At 42.1% G+C, this 19,235-nt stretch overlaps 1 protein-coding gene across 1 annotated transcript; it reads right to left on the bottom strand.

The window, feature by feature from the left end:
* Positions 1–17,887: 17,887 nt before the first annotated feature.
* Positions 17,888–19,030, bottom strand: LOC116318987 (C-X-C chemokine receptor type 2-like). The gene has a single exon (XM_031738185.2). It carries the CDS (start codon positions 19,009–19,011, stop codon positions 18,067–18,069), a length of 945 nt encoding a protein of 314 aa, XP_031594045.2. The 5' UTR covers positions 19,012–19,030; the 3' UTR covers positions 17,888–18,066.
* Positions 19,031–19,235: the final 205 nt, after the last annotated feature.

Below are 19,235 nucleotides of genomic sequence, written 5' to 3'. Positions count from 1 at the left end.
TAGATCAGCCATCAGCTCATGTTTGTGACTGCAGCATGGCACCAGTTTGCTCCTCGTGTTTCAGTCCCAGACTGACCTGCAGCTCTTTAGTAAATTCAGACAGCAGCTTTTGAACTGTTAGTAAATCTGACCATGAATCTCATTATGACACCTCTGACCACTCATTCTGTCTTTATTGGCTTTCATACATGAAACACGCTTAAAGTCACCATTGAATTTAAACTGGATGAAAGCAGCTGTGAGTCACTGCAGCAGCTCTACACCTGTGCCAACAACCAACCAACACCTGGGTGGAGTCCCAGCTGAAGCTGAGAGATACTCAGAGATCAGAGACAGAAGCAGCTGTATGTAAGCGCGTTCTACAGGACGGCTCACACAAACCTGATGTTACTGATGTCTCCTAGATAGATCTCATGGACCAAAGGCTCTCTGTGTCATCTTGGCTCCAGCTGAACTAAACTGAGAGTGAATTTGGGCTTTTAGGGAGGGGTGAAAGCAGAGCGCTGTAAAGGAAAGGGCTGTGATTGGTTCATAACACGTCAATGAGAAGAAAGGAAAGCTTCAGAGCAACATGAATGAAACAAAGTGTTTTGATGACGACTGAAAGCCAAAACTGTGACTGAAATCAGAATCCAGTTCATCTCCAGCCCTGTCAGCAGTTCCAGCTGTAGTGCTGTTACAATAATAGTCATCACTTCTAGTTTCACAGCAGGAAACTGGGAACATTCAGCGTCTCAAAGATTGACCTGTTAGCACCTGCAGACATTGTTGAGCTGGGTCTGCTGATCTTGTGGAGGTCTTCATTTCTCCACTATTTGGAGAAGCTTCAGCAGGATCCACAGTCAGAGTCAAAGTGGAGTTCTAGCATGGACGTAACGCTTCAAGAAGCTTCAGACAGACAGTGTTCTCCAAAAGTTCTGCTCTAAAAGGAAACTTTGAGCTGGCTCTGTAATTGTTGTAGTCAGAAGGATGGAGGCTGGATCTTTGATGAGTGCTTGCACACAGGCTGTCTTTAAGTATTCTGGGACACAGCCAGAGGACAGACAAGTGTTCATTATTGGAAGCAGCCGAGGGGCAGGGACATCCCAAACTTCACTCAGGAACTTTGGAGGAATCATATCTACACAGCTTGATGAGCGTTTCAGTTGTGCCACAGTCCTTCAAAGCTCCTCCACAGAGACTGGCAGAAAAGAAGATCAGATATTGTGGCTGGGGTCGGGGACATCAAGAAAAGAATCAGGAGCTGCTGGTTTGGATTTCCTCTCATTCATTTGATCCTTCAGAAAGTTTAGAAAGTGAAGACGTTCCTCACTCGATGCCGTAATCTGATGAAAACTTGCAGGATGTCAAAGACGCTCCACTGAGCTCCAAAGAGCTCTGGGCTGTGCTTATTAGAATGAATTAAAGGAGAGAAATAGCCGGCCCTCGCCTCGTTCACCTGTTCATTGAAAGCAGTCGTTCATGCTTTCATTTCTTGATGACGGAGCTGAAGATTCACCTTCTTCCGTCTCCTTTCTGCCCTCCGGCATTGTCTTTTCAGACTGTGAATGTCTTTGTGAATCCAGGGCAGCGAGCGAGCACCACGTTTAGCCCTGATCTTAAAGGTGCAGTTGAATCTAAAGTGGATGTACAAAGGAGGTTCAGATCATTCAGAGTGTTTGTGTGTGTGAGGGAGGAGGAATACCAGTGGTGGTAGGAAACACTGATGAACATGTTTCTCCTGTTTCCTCATGAAAAGAGCGTCAGCGTACTGACACAGCTTCTTTTGCCTGATCACTTGGAAAATGATCTCAAACAGAATCCATCAATGATCAGATAGAAACACATCAGCTCAAAGCCTGGGTTCATACTGAAGCCCACAGTTATATGTAGGCCAACAACACGCTGTTTGAAACCAATGAATTTACTGTACTGAGGAACTCTGTGGCAAATGAGTCAGTAAGATCATCAACATGGATCTTAAAATCAGCAGCTCAGATCATGTGATCACACATAAGAACCATGGAGCAGGAAACATCTGAGAGCTCCAACTCTGATGGAGTCTTAGGAGGGCGGAGATACCTGCACAGATAGGAGCTGTTTCACACTTTACTTTAGCAAGCAGCACCTCCAAACTACACCACTATAACAAATGATTATACAAATGCCAGTAAGTATCATTTTCACTCCAATTACATTAAACAAACCTCCCAATAATAACTATGATTTTCAAAATTAAAAAGAAAACCTCAGATGTACAGTTCCACATTATTATAACAGAGTTTCAAAGGATTTCATTGGTTGTAAAGAACTCAACAGGTTATTTGTTGAATTTGCAGCAGTAGGTCATATTTACTGTAACCAAAAACTATTTCAATTAAAAATGAATGAACACAAAAGATAATGAAATATCTAATGTTTTCATACATTATCCAAGGCATTGCATTCTTTTGCACTTTTCTGCAGCAAAGATCCTTTTTCTTTCCTTATTGCTTGAACCTGTGATGTGCTTAATAATGTGGAACATCCTTCTTAAATAGTTTTCCTTTAACTGGGCTCACCTGACAAACTAAGTATGACAGGGGTCTGAGATTGATCCAAAGAGCTCTGAGACACAAAACCATCCATGGGTTTAACTGAAAACAAAACAATTAATATTTATGACACTAAAATCTTGTTTTCGTAATGATTTGGAACACTGTGCATATCACTCTGCATTCCTCACCCAGCAACGACTCAACAATAAGTAGTTTTTATTCCAGCAGTGTGATGTTCAGATTTCAGCTGTGGGTTAAATATAAATGTATTTAAATATATCAGCAGGTTCAGGCATGAAATAAAAAATGGAGTAGAATTGACATTTACATGATCTGTGCCACTTTGTTTATTATGTTGATGTTGTGTTTGTTGTCCTCTCAGTCTGTCAGGTGGAGGTGGAGGAGGGGGTGGAGTCTGTCCAGCTGCCCTGCAAAACAACAGAAAACCTGCCTCAAGATGGTAGAGTGGAGTGGGAGCGCATTGAACCTGAACCATTAATAATGGTCCACGTGTATGAGAACGGCTCTGACCAGCCTCACAGACAGCATCAGGTTTACAGAGACCGAACGAAGATGAATGAAGACCTGCTGAAAACTGGAGACCTCAGTCTGACCCTGAAACACCCCACAGAGAGAGACAGTGGGAGATACAGATGTGATGTTGTGAGGAATCGGTTTGTGATTAGAAGGAAAACAGTGCAGCTCACAGTCAGAGGTTTGTGTGTCTGTATGTTTATTCAAGTGTGTGTCTTACTGTACCGTTTTTTCGTATCTTTGTGGGGACAAAAATTTGAAATTTACCATAGACAGCCCTCATGGGGACCTGGATTTTGGTCCCCACGAGTCTGAAGACATTTTTTAGACTCAAAATGTGGTTTTAGTGTCAGGGTTACAGTTGAGTTATAGTTAGGTTTAGAGTAAGGGTCAGGGTTAGGCACTCATTTTTGATGGTTAGGATAAGTAGCTAGGGAAAGCATTATGTCAATTAGATGTCCCCACGAAGATAGCAACACCCAACATTTGTGTGTGTGTGTGTGTGTGTGTGTGTGTGTGTGTGTCTGACTGTCTTGTGTCTCCTCTGCAGGGAGAGTTCAGGTCCAGGATCAAACAGGGGACATCAGGAACAGAAGCAGCTCCATTGATCCGACTCCTCTGATGGCTGATCAATCAGTTTGATCTGTGTGTTCTTTGATTATTGATCAGTGATGTCAGAGTGGAGTCAGTGTGATGTTGTTGTTGTGTGTTTGAGACTTTTAGTGTCCATGAAGGTCTCCGCTGCCGTAGATCCTCTGAACTGTGACAGAGGTCTCACTCTGGAGGAAACTCTCAGCACTTTCCAGCAGCTCCTCCATCATGGAGGACGTTCCCTCACTGTAACAGGTGGAGGAGAGAGGAGAGAAGCACAGGTGGATCCTCTGAGGAAGAGGAGCGTTCCTACAAACCACATGATCACATGACCAGAGGGGCGTGGCCTTCAGTGGTAGTAATAAAGGAACAGTCCACATGTTAAACTTTGAAGGCTCATCTCCAACAAAGCAGACCTGTGATCACTTTAACTCAGTATGATGGATTGTTTGGATTTGTCTTTGTTTCTCTGGCTTTTCTTGTGTGTCTGTGTGTCTTTGTATGTTGGATAGAGTCATGTGACCTGCCCAGGGACTACACATGGAAATGAGCAGTTTAGCTCAAATCTGGCAGGTTTCCATCTTCTGTTTTTATCCTGATGTCCATGAACATGAACACTGTCCCTGTCAAATAAATCCAGATACAAAGATCAGATCTACTGAGCATCATCAGCGTGTCAGCCGCTAACTGCATCTTCAAATAAATAAATGTGTCTGATCAGCGGTGATAAGAGGAGAGACGCTGAGCGAGTGAAACTTTAAAACTGACTGAAAAAATTCTTCTTGGCTTCATTTTTCCTTCCAGTCTGAAAATGAACTTAAATTTAATGATTTTAGAGAAATATGAGACATTTGAAGACCTTCATTTATTTGAATTTCAGAGTTTTTAATGAGCCACAGCAGCCCTGAATAAACACTTGAATTACTGTCTGAGCTGCTGCAGTTTCCTGCTGCGTCCACTGGGTGTCAGTAAAGCTGCAGGTGTCTCACCTGTGAGTCCAGCTGTGGGGAAACAGTCCAGCTGCTGGTTCTGCCTCCAGCTGAGGAAACACTTCATTCCTTTTATTGCTGATCTCTCTTTATGAATCCACCTGAACTCGTCTGATCCTGGAAACCTTTCACTTTCCTTCCTTGCTGTCTCCGTCTGTCTCTCACTTTCACATTGGTTGGTTCCTCTCTGAATCTCTCCTCTTATCTGTGAACATTCATGAGGAAAAAGCAGAATCAGTTCAGGCTTCGCTCTCACAGGATTTTAATGTTTGTGCTCAGAGTCTTTTCAATGAGCTCCATCTTTTTCCTGGAATCATCTCCAGAAGGAGCTGAAAGGATCCGTGTTACACAACGTGGCCACTTTAAGTCCATGAAAAGGATCCAGGAAATAGTCAGAGCCCAAAAGAACTGCGCGGGAAGTGAAGGGTGTGTTTTCTTTGATGACGTCACCAAAATGAGAGCTTTGTAAAAACAGGAGAAAGAAATGTGCCAGTTTATTAAACACGTCTCGTTTCAACTTCCCGATAAAAGTGTCGCTTTGAAGCCAAAATCTGAATCCAAGACTGAGCTGTGTTTTTGTTTCTGCAAAGTTCTTCCACAAACTCAGGTTTTCAAACAGCTGTGACAGCTGCCTCTGTGTGTCAGTAAGTCTTTGAGCTTCTTTATCATAATATCAGCAGCCTTAAAAATAAAGACGCACTGATGTGGACGATTATCAGTAATCAATGAGACCGATCACTGATATCTGGAGCTGACATAGATTTAGAAACAAATCAAATTCAGCAAAGAAAATGTATTTTTCTGTTGTGGCAGAAACGGTTGGTTTCAAATATCTGATGATGTTTAAGTGTTCATGCTGCTGTTACACATCTGTACTCACAGCCAGCTGTAGTGCTCAGGCCTGCTTAGCCTCTAATCTGCTGGCAGAGAGCTAATAATCTACTAATAATCTCACTCATACGTTACAGGATGGCTGACAGTGAACATCACAGCAGTTGTGTTACTGAGGTATAACAGGGCAGCACTAACCATGAATGTGCATCAGACCAACTCACCAGAGGAGTTTGTGTGATCACAATAACTCCTGGACACAGCTTCAAAGTGACTCCTCACTCTGACAGCACATTACACTCATCAGTTTCACTCACACACATTTTATAAACTCATCATAACTACTTTGAAACAAAGTTCCAGCACACAGAGGAAAATCCACAGCTGCAGTGTGTGGCTGCCACGCCCACATCAACATCACCGTGGCGTGTTCACTGACCATTAAACAGTAGGAAATGTCACTCAGCATTGAGACCTGGGTCACGCTGACATCATGGTTGTGTTCTGTGTCCATATGAGTTTGAATCTGCTTCAGTGAGGAGAACATCACAGTCCACGCTTCCTTCAAACAGTCCACAGACCCGTCAGGTCTGAGCGTCGGGGACATTTCACGCTTTTGAAATCAGCTCTCAGGATTACAGCAGCTCATGGATGTCATCAGTTTCCTGTTCTGGTGAGTTCACAGCAAACAAAGTTCCTCCTCGTGTTCCTCTGTGAATCCAGTCGTGCTGGAAGATTTGACAATATTCCCACAGTAATGATGTCATTTCTACAGGAACTGGTTTTATAGAAGAATCCTGATATCTGACAGCTCATGGGAAGGACCAAAGGGAGGAGGCCAGATATGATAGCTGAGCAAAAATGTTCTATAACAAAAGTAAAATAAGCAAACTGATGTAGCTCAGTGAAGTCAGTGGGATGTGCAGTGTCTGGATCTGTGACATGGACTGAAAGAAACCATAACACAAAGCAAACAGCCAAAATCAAACTCCAAGTAGAGACAGAAATCCTGCTGCCACCATTCATTTCTGTTTGGAAGCAGACATAAAGTCCTCGTGCTGTCAAATCCAGAACCACTCGAGCCTTTTGGAGCCGTTTACATCTGTGAAAAAGGTGGAAACATGTCAAACATGTGAGGAAGAACCAGCAGCAGCTCACACGTTTACCACAACCACACACAGTCCTCTGAGAGCAGCGTGGCCTCCATCTTTGAAACAAAGTTCACAGTGAAAATCAAACAAACTCGCTGATTGATTATTGATTGATTTTCAGAGATGATGTCAGATCGGGGCTGATCAGGGTGCTGTGGCTGTAAAACGCCAATCATATCCACTCAGAGAGCCTCACTAAGCCCCGCCCCTCTTCATACACCTGCTCGTCCCGGTCCGGCTCACGGGGGCGGCGGTCTCAGCGCACACGCTCACACCTCTTTCCACGTCCTCCAGCTCTTCTGGGACGCTGAGGCGTTCCCCGATGAGTCGACAGACTGAATCTCTCCAACGTGTCCTGGGTCCGCCCCGGGGTCTCCTCCCAGTCGGACGCCTCACCCAGACGCCCTTCAGAGGAAGCTCACGGATGGCGTTCGTACCTTCAGCCTGATCCTTTCAGTCACAGCTCGTGCAGTCACAACACTGCTGCCAATAAAGTGACACAAAGCATCTTAAAGCCATTTCAATAAACGCACACACAGAGTTATCACAGCACTCATGAAACATGCACACTGGGCACAAACTAACTTCTAACATGTTGAACTTTGCTCCAGTTTGTTCTGATTGGCTGAAGCTTGGTAGTCACATGGCTGCCTGTGAGTGTGTTTAAACACAGAGAGAAGCTGAAGCTTCACATGTTGTGTTCTTCACACAGTCGGATCAAACGTGTAAACTTTGTGACACAGCCTGGTCTTCATGTGTGTGTGTGCACGGTCTGAGGAGCTCTCAAGCTTTTCATAGAGGACACACACACTGATGCAGGAAAAGATGGATGCACATGAAAGCTTCACACACTCCTGATGAGTGAGGACACACACACTCACAACATGAGCAGCCAGCAGGCTTTAAATGCTCAGTGTGAAGAAGTTTCCACACTTACCTTAATATCATCAAGCAGCCTTCTTCTTCTACTGGTTCCCACAGTTCCCAGTGTTAATAAATGCACAGCCACATGTGCTCTCTGTCATCAGCTACAGATCTGAGATCAGTAGCTTGTCCACTGTAGGCTTTATCTTTTCCATGTAACTGTGCTGCTTCACAGAGAGGGAGAACTGCAGCGCTTTGTTTGCTTGTGAACAATATGTGCATGTTAAATATGAACAGCTGCTCCAGCATGTGTTAGTGTGACAGACTGAAATGTTGCTCCTTTTAAAGCTTCTGCAGGAACTTCATTTGAACAGGCAGGAATTAGTTGTTCAATAAAGGCATGAATTGGACCTTAAAGGTGTGCCAATCGATACCAACGCTGGTATTGGTGTCGGATCAATACTAGTGTGATGGGACTGAGACTTTGTTTCTATGCTCTAAGTTCATTATACAGACACTGGACTGTGTTACATCAATATTTTGGGGAAAAACAAAGTAGGTCAAACATGCACAATGAAAACTGTCTGAAGCTTTTGGTGTGACTATCACACCTATTTTATTTGTAGCCTGCAGCACATTGTGTTTTACTGAGACGCACATTTATATTCAAGGTGTCCAAAAAGCTCAAAGCTGTGTTTTTATTGTGTTAACTAATTATTGCAGAATGTGAACATCACAGTGATTTAGTGTCATTAAAATGTGTTCAGAACATTGATGATGGTTCATCTCATAAATGCTGACACACTGCTCTCCCCACACATATATACATACATATACTGCCATTAGAAGTGACACAGAGCAGTGTTAGTATTGATATGAGCAACACTGCTCATGGATTTACTTGGTAGTGCACAGCACTGCTGGCCTTTCATCACAACTTGGTCCTTTGATACAGCGAGTTCAAAAAGTTGTTGAATGGACTCATTTCATGTCAGTGATTGTAAAGATTGTTTTTCTTCTTTCAGCCCTTAGAACTGCAGATATTTGTGTTGATGTTCTTTCCACACAGATGATCCTTCTGCTCAGCCCTGCTGTGTCAAACCAAACAGCTCGTCCACTTACAGAAACACAAACAGCAAAAACAAAGAGTTGATCTTTATTAACCTTGGAGCAGATTCCAGTCATGAGACATTCTGCTGAGTTCATTTGGTAAAACTCCTCCCAGCAGCTTATAGAGACCTTTTCTAGTGGAAGTTCAAGATTTGCTGTCATTGCAGTTTGTCTGATGCACATCATGTCATGGCTGCCTGCGGCTAAATCTGCACACCTTCTTTCTGCGAGTGCTGAAGACACGAGTGCATTTACAGCAATATTTGTTAGCCTGCAAAAACAGCTCCAACCACAGTAACAAATGTGTGACATCAATGATTCATTGTTCAGCTGCTCAATGTTCAACCGTTTATTTGAACTAAACGTGACGCTCCCCATGTTCTTCTCTAATTGTCTTCTATGTCCTCCCTCCTCATCCAAGCCGTGCCAGCCCACAGACCATAATCACCCCACACACTGAACTCACACATGAAACTCCACCTGACGTGGTTTTACATCAGCATCAGCAGATTGGACGCAGCTTTGTGTTCATCTGTAAATCAGCATCTCCCTGGAATCGTTTGATTCCTGTGGATTAAAGGCAGACAGTAAACTGAGCTTCCAGGCATGTAGGCAGCTACAGTAATGCTGCACTAGACAGCACGTCCTCGCCCATTAGCAGGCATCATCTTTACATTTGATTTTATAAAACAAATCATGAATTAAATCCAAACTGAACAACTGCAGACTCATGAAAGGATTTGCAGTTTTGCAAACTCCTGTTAAAGGGAGTTTTTCCTTCCCACTGTTGCCAAAGTGCTGCTCATGTATGTATTATTGTAGGTCTACCTTACAATATAAAGCAGCTTGAGGCGACCGTTGTTGTGATTTGCGCCCGTGTAAATAAAACTAAATCTTTAATAGAAGAAATGCAGTTTTAAGAGCAGCTGTGTCATTTAGAAATATGAAAATCTTTTCAAACTGTTAAATAGTTTTAATTACAAATCCATCGTCTGAAAAACCAACGGCTGTTTTATCAAATCATATTTCAAATGTTTGTGTGAAGAGTGAAAAAGGGGAACTTTTCTAATGTATTGTAAAGAGCAGCATAACTGGAAGTTGAACTGCTCAGTCAAAGCCTTTTTTTCCTTTGAGCTTCATTTCAGGTGGAGTCATTCTGGATTCTGAGTGTGTCCCAAAGGCCACAAGGATCCTCCAGGATAGAGGTACAGACTGCACTCCGGGACAGAGGAGCAAGGAAACATGTTGCTCTTCATAACTTGATGTCAGAGCTTTGAACTAGTTTGGGATTCAGCTCCATCCTGTATCTCTGTGAAACCTGACCTGTGTGGCTTTTGTCCCTCTGTGAGAAACATGCACATTATAAAGCCGACACATTCATTCAGTTTACTCTTTCATTCTAAAGTGAAAGTGACTGTGTGAGCTTTCTATACAAAGATGTGTAGTTGTGTTTACTTGACTTCAGTTTCAGTCAGAATTAAAGAGACTAATTGTGTTTAAGAGAGGAGGCAGAGACACCATTGATGTCACAGTTCCAACTACTCACACCAATCACATTCAGTCCAGTTCATGTGGACAATAATTAGATGTTGTAAAAGCAGAATGGGAGTCTGCATTTAAATCAATAATGAGTTCAGAGTTATTTTTCAGGCCGACCACAGTTATTCTATAACATGCTGGTAAAAAGGAGCCTGTATATTTGATGGATCTGCTTGAATGCAGAAGTTTGTGAAAGAAGTTCCTCCAGTGATTCTCTGCAGTGACCTTGAGTGGGTCCAGTCCAGCTCCAGTTCCATCATGACCATTGTACAACATCTGTTGCAGCTGCATGCATGAACCAATAACAGCTAATACATTGTTGAAAACGTGTCTCTGTCCTTGGAGCAGATGTCTGTTCATGCAGGGTTTTACTGCTGGTTTCTTATTCCACCTTATTACTCACTCTGATACATGACTGAGTGCCCATGTGCATCAGTGGGTCTGGGCTGCTTCTCACAACAAGAGATTTAAGAAGAGTCTTCCTTTAACTAGGAAGTGATCCACAGGTGGCCTAACACATGGAGACAGACGAGCATTGGCACATTTAGACTCAGCAAATAATCCACGCAGACATGGGGAGAACATGCAGACTTCTCACAGAAAGGCCCGACGGTGGGTTCAAACCCGTCGGCTCACACGGGGAAAATCTTCCCTTATTACCCGCCGACTCAGCAGATTTGTGTCTCTACAGCTTTGTGTTCTTCTTCAAAATGAAATTCAAATGGAGGGTTTAGTTTGACACTAGAGATCAGAGATGCCCCACAGACCAACACATGAAGTACTTTCTATTTGTGGATTAGAGGGAGAAATATATCTGTATTATCAGTTTATTATAATCTACCTGAATCAGTGTTTGGGATCAGATTTCTGTGTGGCCTGGTTCACTCACTTCATCATCATTTTAATATCATTTTCTATTGACTTTGACTGTATAGAAATGATGCACACTTAACCTCCGTCTGTAGATTTCTTTGGTTAGTAGACACCTGCCTTTGTTCGCTCTAGAGTGGATATTATAATATGAATCCTGACTGGTCTCTACTCTGTGTGGGTCATGTCTAAACCCTGGGCTTCAGACTTGGGGCAGAGCTCCCTGCAGCCATGTTAAAGAGCTGGAAAAGCTTCAACGTTGTGAATTGACTGGCAGAGCTTACAGGCTCATAAAGGTTCAGCTGTGATTTACAGGAAGCACTTCTTTGATCTTTGTAAGTCTTTAAATCAAAATCATGGAAACTTCCTCCTCCAGTGACAAACATCACAGTTTCATGTCTGACCGCTCACGGCACTTTTACACTTTTGTAGCCTTTTAGGCACGACTGCAAACTTTGGACATTTCCATAAATGTGAGAAGACATTAAACTCCTCGGGGAGTGATGCTCCCTTTATTGGATTTTGGCTCATGTCCCTGCAGTTTCTCACATTACAAACATCTTTGTTGTCGTCTGTGTTTCACTTCAATGATGTTCTCTCAAGGGCAGCAACATGTCTGCCATGTTTCTGCAAACAGACAAAAGAACAGTAATAATTAGGATTATTAGCCAATCGGTGCCTCTTCCTGTTTATCACAATGTTACCGTTATTTAGAAAATAGCTGTTGGTGAACAGACGAGATCAAACTTTCCTCTAATCAGCGATGTTTGATAGTGCTCTATGTTGAGGCTCATAATGACACTGGCACAGTGACTCGTACTGTTTAATAAGCTGTCAACAAACTACAGTGTGCATGTGAAACATGTCTTATCTTTGAATGTGGCACACCAAGGGCTTTATTTACATATCCGGCTTCTTGACTAAACTGAGAGCATCATGTTTCCCATTTCTGTGGTATTTTAACGTTTCAAACACCAAACAGGCTCAGGGGACAACAAATCACATCTGATCCCTTTGAAATGTTGTCAAATGTCAGAGGATGGCATTAAAAGAGCTGTAAAAGGACTAAATGAGATAAAATATAAAATAAAGTCGCAATAAAAACAGACTTTTCACATCTAATCTCCTAAAAAGAGCAACAACAAGAGGAACACATCTAAAAGTCTCCTTAGCCTGAACTTTTCACCTGATGGTATTTGTTTTCCTTGTTTCCTTTCCTTTGTTTCCTTCCTTATTGAAACTGTGTCTTGAAATGTTGTTTGTATTTTTGAATAGTCATGAAATTAAACATTATTTTAGTGTTTTTTATCTGTTAAAAAAAACATTCACTTGTATTTTTCATGCACTTGCTAATACAGTGTGCAATGTGTTGCTGTTGCGAGAAGGTTGCAATAAGACGCCTACGAGCTGTTTGCTAACCAGAGTTAAAGACTAAATGAAAAGAACTGGTCAGGGTCCTGTTACTGTACTGGTCCTATACAAGGCTCCTCAGGGCTGCTGTCATCATATGTAGAAAAATATGTAGAAGAGCTTCTAAAGGAGGTGAAGCTTTTTCAAGCTTCTGCTTTTTGTTTGTCCTCAACTTCTTCCCTGTCAGGAAAAGACAGAAATCATAACAGACAAAGAGCTTTTTGAAGTAAACAAATTCATATTTGTTCTTTTTATTCAAGCTGACGTTTCAACCAGCTGCCATTCAGCAGCACAGAGGTTACACTCTACTGTCTTATTAAAGGACTGCAGGACGATCCATCTCCACAGGTTTGCGGTGCTGAACTGGCATTTTTCTTTGTCTCATCTAACAGGTACATGAAGGGACACAAAGATGTAAATCCAGCTTTAGTTATGTCCCAGACACATGGGCCTAGAACATGTGCAGATTGCTGCAGTTGCCCATAGTCTGCATAGAAGTTTACCTGCAAAATCAACAACTTGAGAAAGTGCAATCCAAACGAGAGACATAGAGCTTCACTTTCAAAGTAAAAGCTGGGCTTTACCTCTGCAACCAACCTGCTTCAGCTTGTCATCTTTTACTCTAAAGCTACTTTCCACAGATTGGCTAATCCTCAGCGAGTGTTTACAGGCATGTTGGTGTCTCCATGCAAGCTCCAGCCAATCAGGACAACCTTCAGTCCATCAGAGCAGTCACATTTTTGGTGGATGACCCTCTTTGTGACTAACTTCACCAGCCAGCAGTCAGGTTGGAGAATGCACATTTTTCACCAACAACCAGACATGCCAGGGGGTCTGAAGTGTGTTGGTCTCAAGGTTTATGTGACAACGTACACTGCCATGCAAACATGTGTTGTCCAGTGTGATTAGGTAAAATTCTGCAACTTAAAGTTAGCATATCACAAGTTTACCATGTTTTTTTCAACAGAGTTGGAGTTGAAGTCCTTGAGGAAATGTTCACTAGTTCCCTGAATGTTGAACAGTAGCAAACAATGTTTCTACTTTTAGCTCCACTGACATCGAACAATATTCTAAGAAAAACTATTAGAGAGCTGGAAACCATTCACAACACCAAGTGTTACTAATAAAATACTCAGAAAATCGTTTGCTGCAAACAGTAGCCATTACTTTCTGACTGCCATCTTCTTTCACCTCAGTGTTTGTCATTCAGGCAGCAACGCTCTCAACTGTTGCCGCCCTTCAAACAGCAGACTGTGATTTTATGTTTGCTGTTCAGCTGGAACGCTTAAAGTGCAGCTTTGTGTTTCTTAGTACTTTGGTGTTTCTCTAGATTAGTGTAATGTTGAGTTGCACAGCACACAGCTGGGACTAATCACACATGACAAGACAGAGAGGAAGCAAAACAGGATGCACTAACACAGGACACGGGATTGTCAAAGTAAAACAGGAAATGCACAAACATCAAAGACAAGAGCGAGACGTAACACAAGGGACAGAAGAGAGGCACAGAAACAAAACCTAAAGACTAGAAAGCACCAAAATAAACCAGAAACTACCTGAAACGAAGCAAAACACACAAACACGGAGTCATCCTGCTCTGGACGTGACAAAGTGGCCCTTCTTGTGTCAGTTGTATTTTCATACCTTTTATGAGTTATAATGGACTTTTCTCAGCATCCTGCGCTAGTGTTTGTGTTTTATGTCAGCTTGTTTGTAATTTGGACTTTCAGCATATCTAAAATACAGTGTTGTGAAACATTACTTTTAAAAGAAAGTCCTGTGTTTCCCATGGTCTCTGAATGCAGCAGCAGTGTTCCAGGTTGTGTCCTGTGTGACGTCACACACATTTAAATAAGTCTTCACTGAAGCTGCTGAAGCTGCTGAATGTCTTTATGTGAGCACTGATGTCCACCAGCAGAGGGCGCCCTCGCCCTGCTACAGGGATGCATTTAAGGCCGTCCACAAAGGATTGTTGGACTGGGAGAAACGTGCTGAGAACCACAGAGCTCCAGTAACAGACTCTTAGTGTCGGACTGAAGCTGATCAGACCATCACAGAGAGCCTGTGGGGGACCGCTGACCTCTCAGCTTTGTGAAACACAGACGTTTTCTTCAAACACTCACAGAAGTCAGAGTCAGTTTATTATTTTAATGTGTTTCAGTGACACTTTGGTCAGGTTCAGGCAGCAGAACTACTCGACTAGATTTAGGTTAGTTTAATAAAGTTTGGGGTTAAACTCTTCCTCAGGTCAAATCTATGAGTTAGTACAGTTTGTTCTTTAGTATAAACCATAAAGACAAATTTGTCACATGTCAAACCTCCTTAAAGGACAGCCTCTCCCATCTGTGGACCCTCAGTGCTGCCGGACTCATCTCATACTGAACACACCCACTCTGTGTCAGTCATCAGTGGATTCACTGTTTCTCAGGTTTCATTAAAGGTTAACATTTCTACATTCTTTGTTCCTGTCAGAGCGTCACGTGAGTCATTAAACATCAGTGATCAGTATAAAATATGGAACATGTACAGGACACGTCAGTCTGTGTGTGTGTGTGTGTGTGTGTGTGTGTGTGTGTGTGTGTGTGTGTGTGTGTGTGTGTTTTTAGTTTGTGGGGCGTCCACACTGTAACACTATGTCAGGTTAACTCACTGTGAGAGAAGAACAGTGACTGGAACAATCTGAGCTCATATTTTGAATAGAAGAAGAGAGAGCTGTGCCAACTGGAGCTCAGACAGAAACATTAAGATTCATTAAACATTATGAAGAGAAGTAAACCAGTTAAACTAACTTAAAACTCTGAATAATGAAGTTAAGTGTTTGCTCATAGGGGGTCATCGACCTCATGTTTGTCAATGTGGGAACTTTGTGTCGACTAAATCAACTTAAAGCTCGACGGTTGCCCAAATGTTTTAAAGAAGTTGATAAATTGCCAGTGGGAGGAGTCAGCAGACGACCTGCTCTACCTGCTGAGCCACAGGTGGAGTCATCAGGGTGGAGTCGTTTCAGTAAGGACAGATCAATAGAAGAATGAAGATGAGTTATTGATGAGCAGAATATAGACAGATGTTTGGTGGTTAGACTCCGATGGCCCGTCTCAGCAGAACTGAACCCAGCTGTGACAGGATTAGAGCAGGACCCCAAAGAAAGGAAGTGATGTCACCACAGCAGAGTTCTGATCTACAGGGAAAAGAACATGAGTGTTAAAGGTGATGCATGGCACAGGTAAGCATAGCAAGCATGAACACAGAGAAGGGTGAGAAACTGAAGAAGGGTCTGCAAGATCCTGACCAGGTCCAGAGGCCAGCCTGCTGGTCTGAGGAACAGACGCCCAAAGCATCGGCGTGAGTGTCGGGCAGTCCTGTGATAGCAGGACACGTTTGGTATTTAATCAGAAAGGAAAAGGGAGACAGTGAAAGGGCAGAGGGATGCAGAGGTCAGGTGAGAGTTTGATCCGTCTGATGATGACGGCGAGGAATGAAAGTCCTTCAGCTTGGTTTAGGTTCAGGGCCACAGATGGTCGTCAGAGAGCTGAGAGGGTTGAGGGAGATAATTGACGTGCAGGGTCCTCTTATTGAATACTGTGAAGGAAGTTCAACACAGCCCGGCTTCCTTTGAGGTAGTTGGCTAAAACCTAAAACCTCATGTAGCGATAACCGATATCAGAGTAGCTATCAGTTATTATCAGTGTTAAGCCTTGAGTTCTCCTTCAGGCTAATTAAAAACGGGTGTTTAATGATCTCTGTGAGTGCTGGCTACTCCAGCCAGAGACATTATCAGATAATGATGATGAAAGGGTGATTAAAGTCCATAAAGAACATAACATTTAATTTATTATTCATTTAATTCATTGTACCTACATAAGAGCCCAGCAGCAGCAAATAGGCACACTGAAGCCCGGTGATTTGCTGGGGGGGGAAATAAAATAAAAAATCAAATCACTTTCCTGAATAAAAAGGATTCCATGACATTGCTCTGGAAAATAAACTTTGTGGATCTTGAACATGTAACTTGTACATGTACATTAAACCCATACTTTTATTGAATATATTGTTTGCATTCATGCTGTACTCATAAAATGACTCAGAGTAAAAGTGTCTAAATAATTTAAAAGCTTTCTTAAATGCATTTTTTCAGACTACCTTTAAGATTACCATAAAGACCATAAAACCACAAATACAGACGTGACTTTGGGCCCATTTGGTCACGACAGGATGGATGTACTGTTGACTTGGAGCTCATTTACAGACCAGTCGATGCAGAAATATCAGAATTCACAGAAACGGAAATGATGCCTGTTCTTTCAATAGGCTCAAAGGACCTACTTCATTTTTATTACACACAAAGACAGAGGTTATACACAAATTAACAGTTGCAAAATCAAAATGGCAAAATATAACAGATCTAAAGACTGATGTGGATCACTCAAAAAGAAAAGAACAAAGAAAATCAAAGACACAACGATGATTTAACACCCACATTTCATGTCCGCTTCACTTCTCTACTCTAAGCCCACACATGGCATATAAACAAAAGCGATGCACTTACTTCCTAGAACTACTTTCTCTACTGACACCATTTTCTACGTCTGGGTACGGTTTTAGATTTAATATGTAATAACTTGCTCTATAACATTTTAAGGAATGAACCTTTAATTAATATACCAAAAACAAAACAAAAAAACCACACATCAAAATTATTAATACAACATTTTATCAAGGTCGCTTTAAAATTGACAACAGATGCCTGCAGAGCCTGTTACAAGTATTTTCTAACAGTGTGCATTGAATCGGAAAAACAAACAAAACTGATGTAAATGAAGAATTAAACTCACAAATTCAAAATTATTTAATTATTTAAGTACACTTTGCTGTGCTCATTATCAGCTCTGCATTTTAAGTAAATTGACTTGGTGTGATGATTTATCATACAGTGACCCTTTATGCAGTCCCTCTGTTCATCCTCTGCCTGAAAACACATTTAGGTCATGTGTCAAGTCTTTAAGTTCAAACAATGATCATTTGGGACTCTGTCAGGTTCAACATAGCCAGTGGCTAGTAACAAAGTTTATCGGGAAGTTGACTGCGTGTGAGTGTGCGAATGACTTATTTGTTTCTGAAAATTCTGCATGATAAACACTTAAATCTTGTTTTTTCTCAATTTTTTTAATGTCACATATTTGTCTATACAACGTATTGGTCTTCATTGCCATCTGCTGGATAGTTTGTACAACTACAACTAGTGATGATGACAGTAATAAGCAAGAAGCACTCAGGGAGCCCAAACTTAAGCCAAGGCAGCTCACTCCCTGGGCAACATTTACTTTTAAGGGGATAGCGTTGTATTTTGTGTCTGTCCATTTCGTTGTCTTTCTTCTTTTTACACATACTTTAAAATTTAAAGTGTGGTAAAAATAACAGATTTTGGGGTCAACTTGAAAGAAAGACTGATGTGAAATGTAAAAGTGAGGTCAGAGGTCAAGTGTGAAATATTTAGACTTTATATAATCATTCCCAATATTTGCTATTTGTTATCAGTACAAACAATGGCAGTAAGAAACATAGTTTAAAAAGCATTATTATCACTATGACCTTCAGATCAATCTACTGACATGTTGACCTCCTGAATTTTGAGCGTCACATACTTTCCCGTCTGTCTTTTCCCTAAAAAAGCAGCTTCATCTTCTTCCTGAGTTTTTCTTCTGCAGCGACATAGAGGAAAGGGTTGATGCAGCTGTGCAGCAGAGCCAGGCAGTGGGTTGCAACCAAGGCTGTGTTTAACGACCTCCTCGTATCACAGTCATGCTGTACCAAATCAGCCCTCAGCAGTATGTCTATCACCATGGTTATCTGGTATGGTGTCCAGAGGAGAAGAAACGCAACCACGATGGTTATGATCACCCGCATGGCTCGGTGCTTCTGGAAACCGTGAGTGAGCAGCAACTGTGAAACAGTGATGCTGTAGCAGGAGATCATGACAATCGCAGGGACCAAAAAGCCAAAAACACGAATGAACCCCTGAATCGCGAGCCTCCATGCGGTAGAGATGCTGATGTCAAAGCGAATGGAAAGAGTAGGCAGAGCAAGGGCACAACCGAGAACCCACACCACTGTGCAGAGGATCCTGCTGCACATCCTTTGGTGACTCGTGAGTGTCTCCCTGGCGTGCACAATCACAAGGTAACGATCGATGCTAATGCAGGTGAGGAAGATGATGCTGGTGTAGAAGTTCGCATCCATGACGATGTGGAGGAGTTGGCAAAGGAAGTCTCCTAAGAGCCATCCTCGAGTTAGTGCTGCAACACAGAACTGAAGCGTTAAAGCCAGCAGCCCATCTGCTATGGTCAGGTGGAACAGGTACACATCTGATGGAGCCAAAATTTCTTGGCTGGTTCTGATCACCCATCCTACCAGCAGGTTTCCGAATATGGCCAATGCAGAGATGACTGTGAAGATCACGCACAGGATCACAACTGCTGTAGGTTCCAAAGGTTCATATTCACATTTTAAGGTATCTGGATCTGGAGAGAATGATTTACTGGATTCGTTGTAATCATAGGAATAATTGTTCCAAAAGAAATCATCTTCAAAGACATAGACAAATGACATGGCTGTGGATGAAAACAATGATATTTTAACCATAGCAATAAAAGCAATGATTCAGCCAAAGGTAAATATACAAAGAGGGGGAAAACAAACAAATACCCCCTAAAACAAACAAACAAAAACAAACAAACAAACAAACAAACAAACAAACAAACAGGAAGTGTATGCACAAAAATAAAGAGATGACAGCACCAACTTCGGATCTTATCCTGAAAATGATCAAGACT

This window comes from Oreochromis aureus, linkage group 3 (genome assembly GCF_013358895.1).
Source record: "Oreochromis aureus strain Israel breed Guangdong linkage group 3, ZZ_aureus, whole genome shotgun sequence".
NCBI classification, from domain to species: domain Eukaryota; kingdom Metazoa; phylum Chordata; class Actinopteri; order Cichliformes; family Cichlidae; genus Oreochromis; species Oreochromis aureus.
Note: the sequence above shows the minus strand (reverse complement) of the source record. Positions and strands in the feature narration are given on the sequence as shown.

What these genes read in the sequence shown, in the direction of transcription:
- LOC116318987 (XM_031738185.2), bottom strand. Translation starts at nt 19,011, where the DNA reads ATGTCATTTGTCTATGTCTTTGAAGATGATTTCTTTTGGAACAATTAT.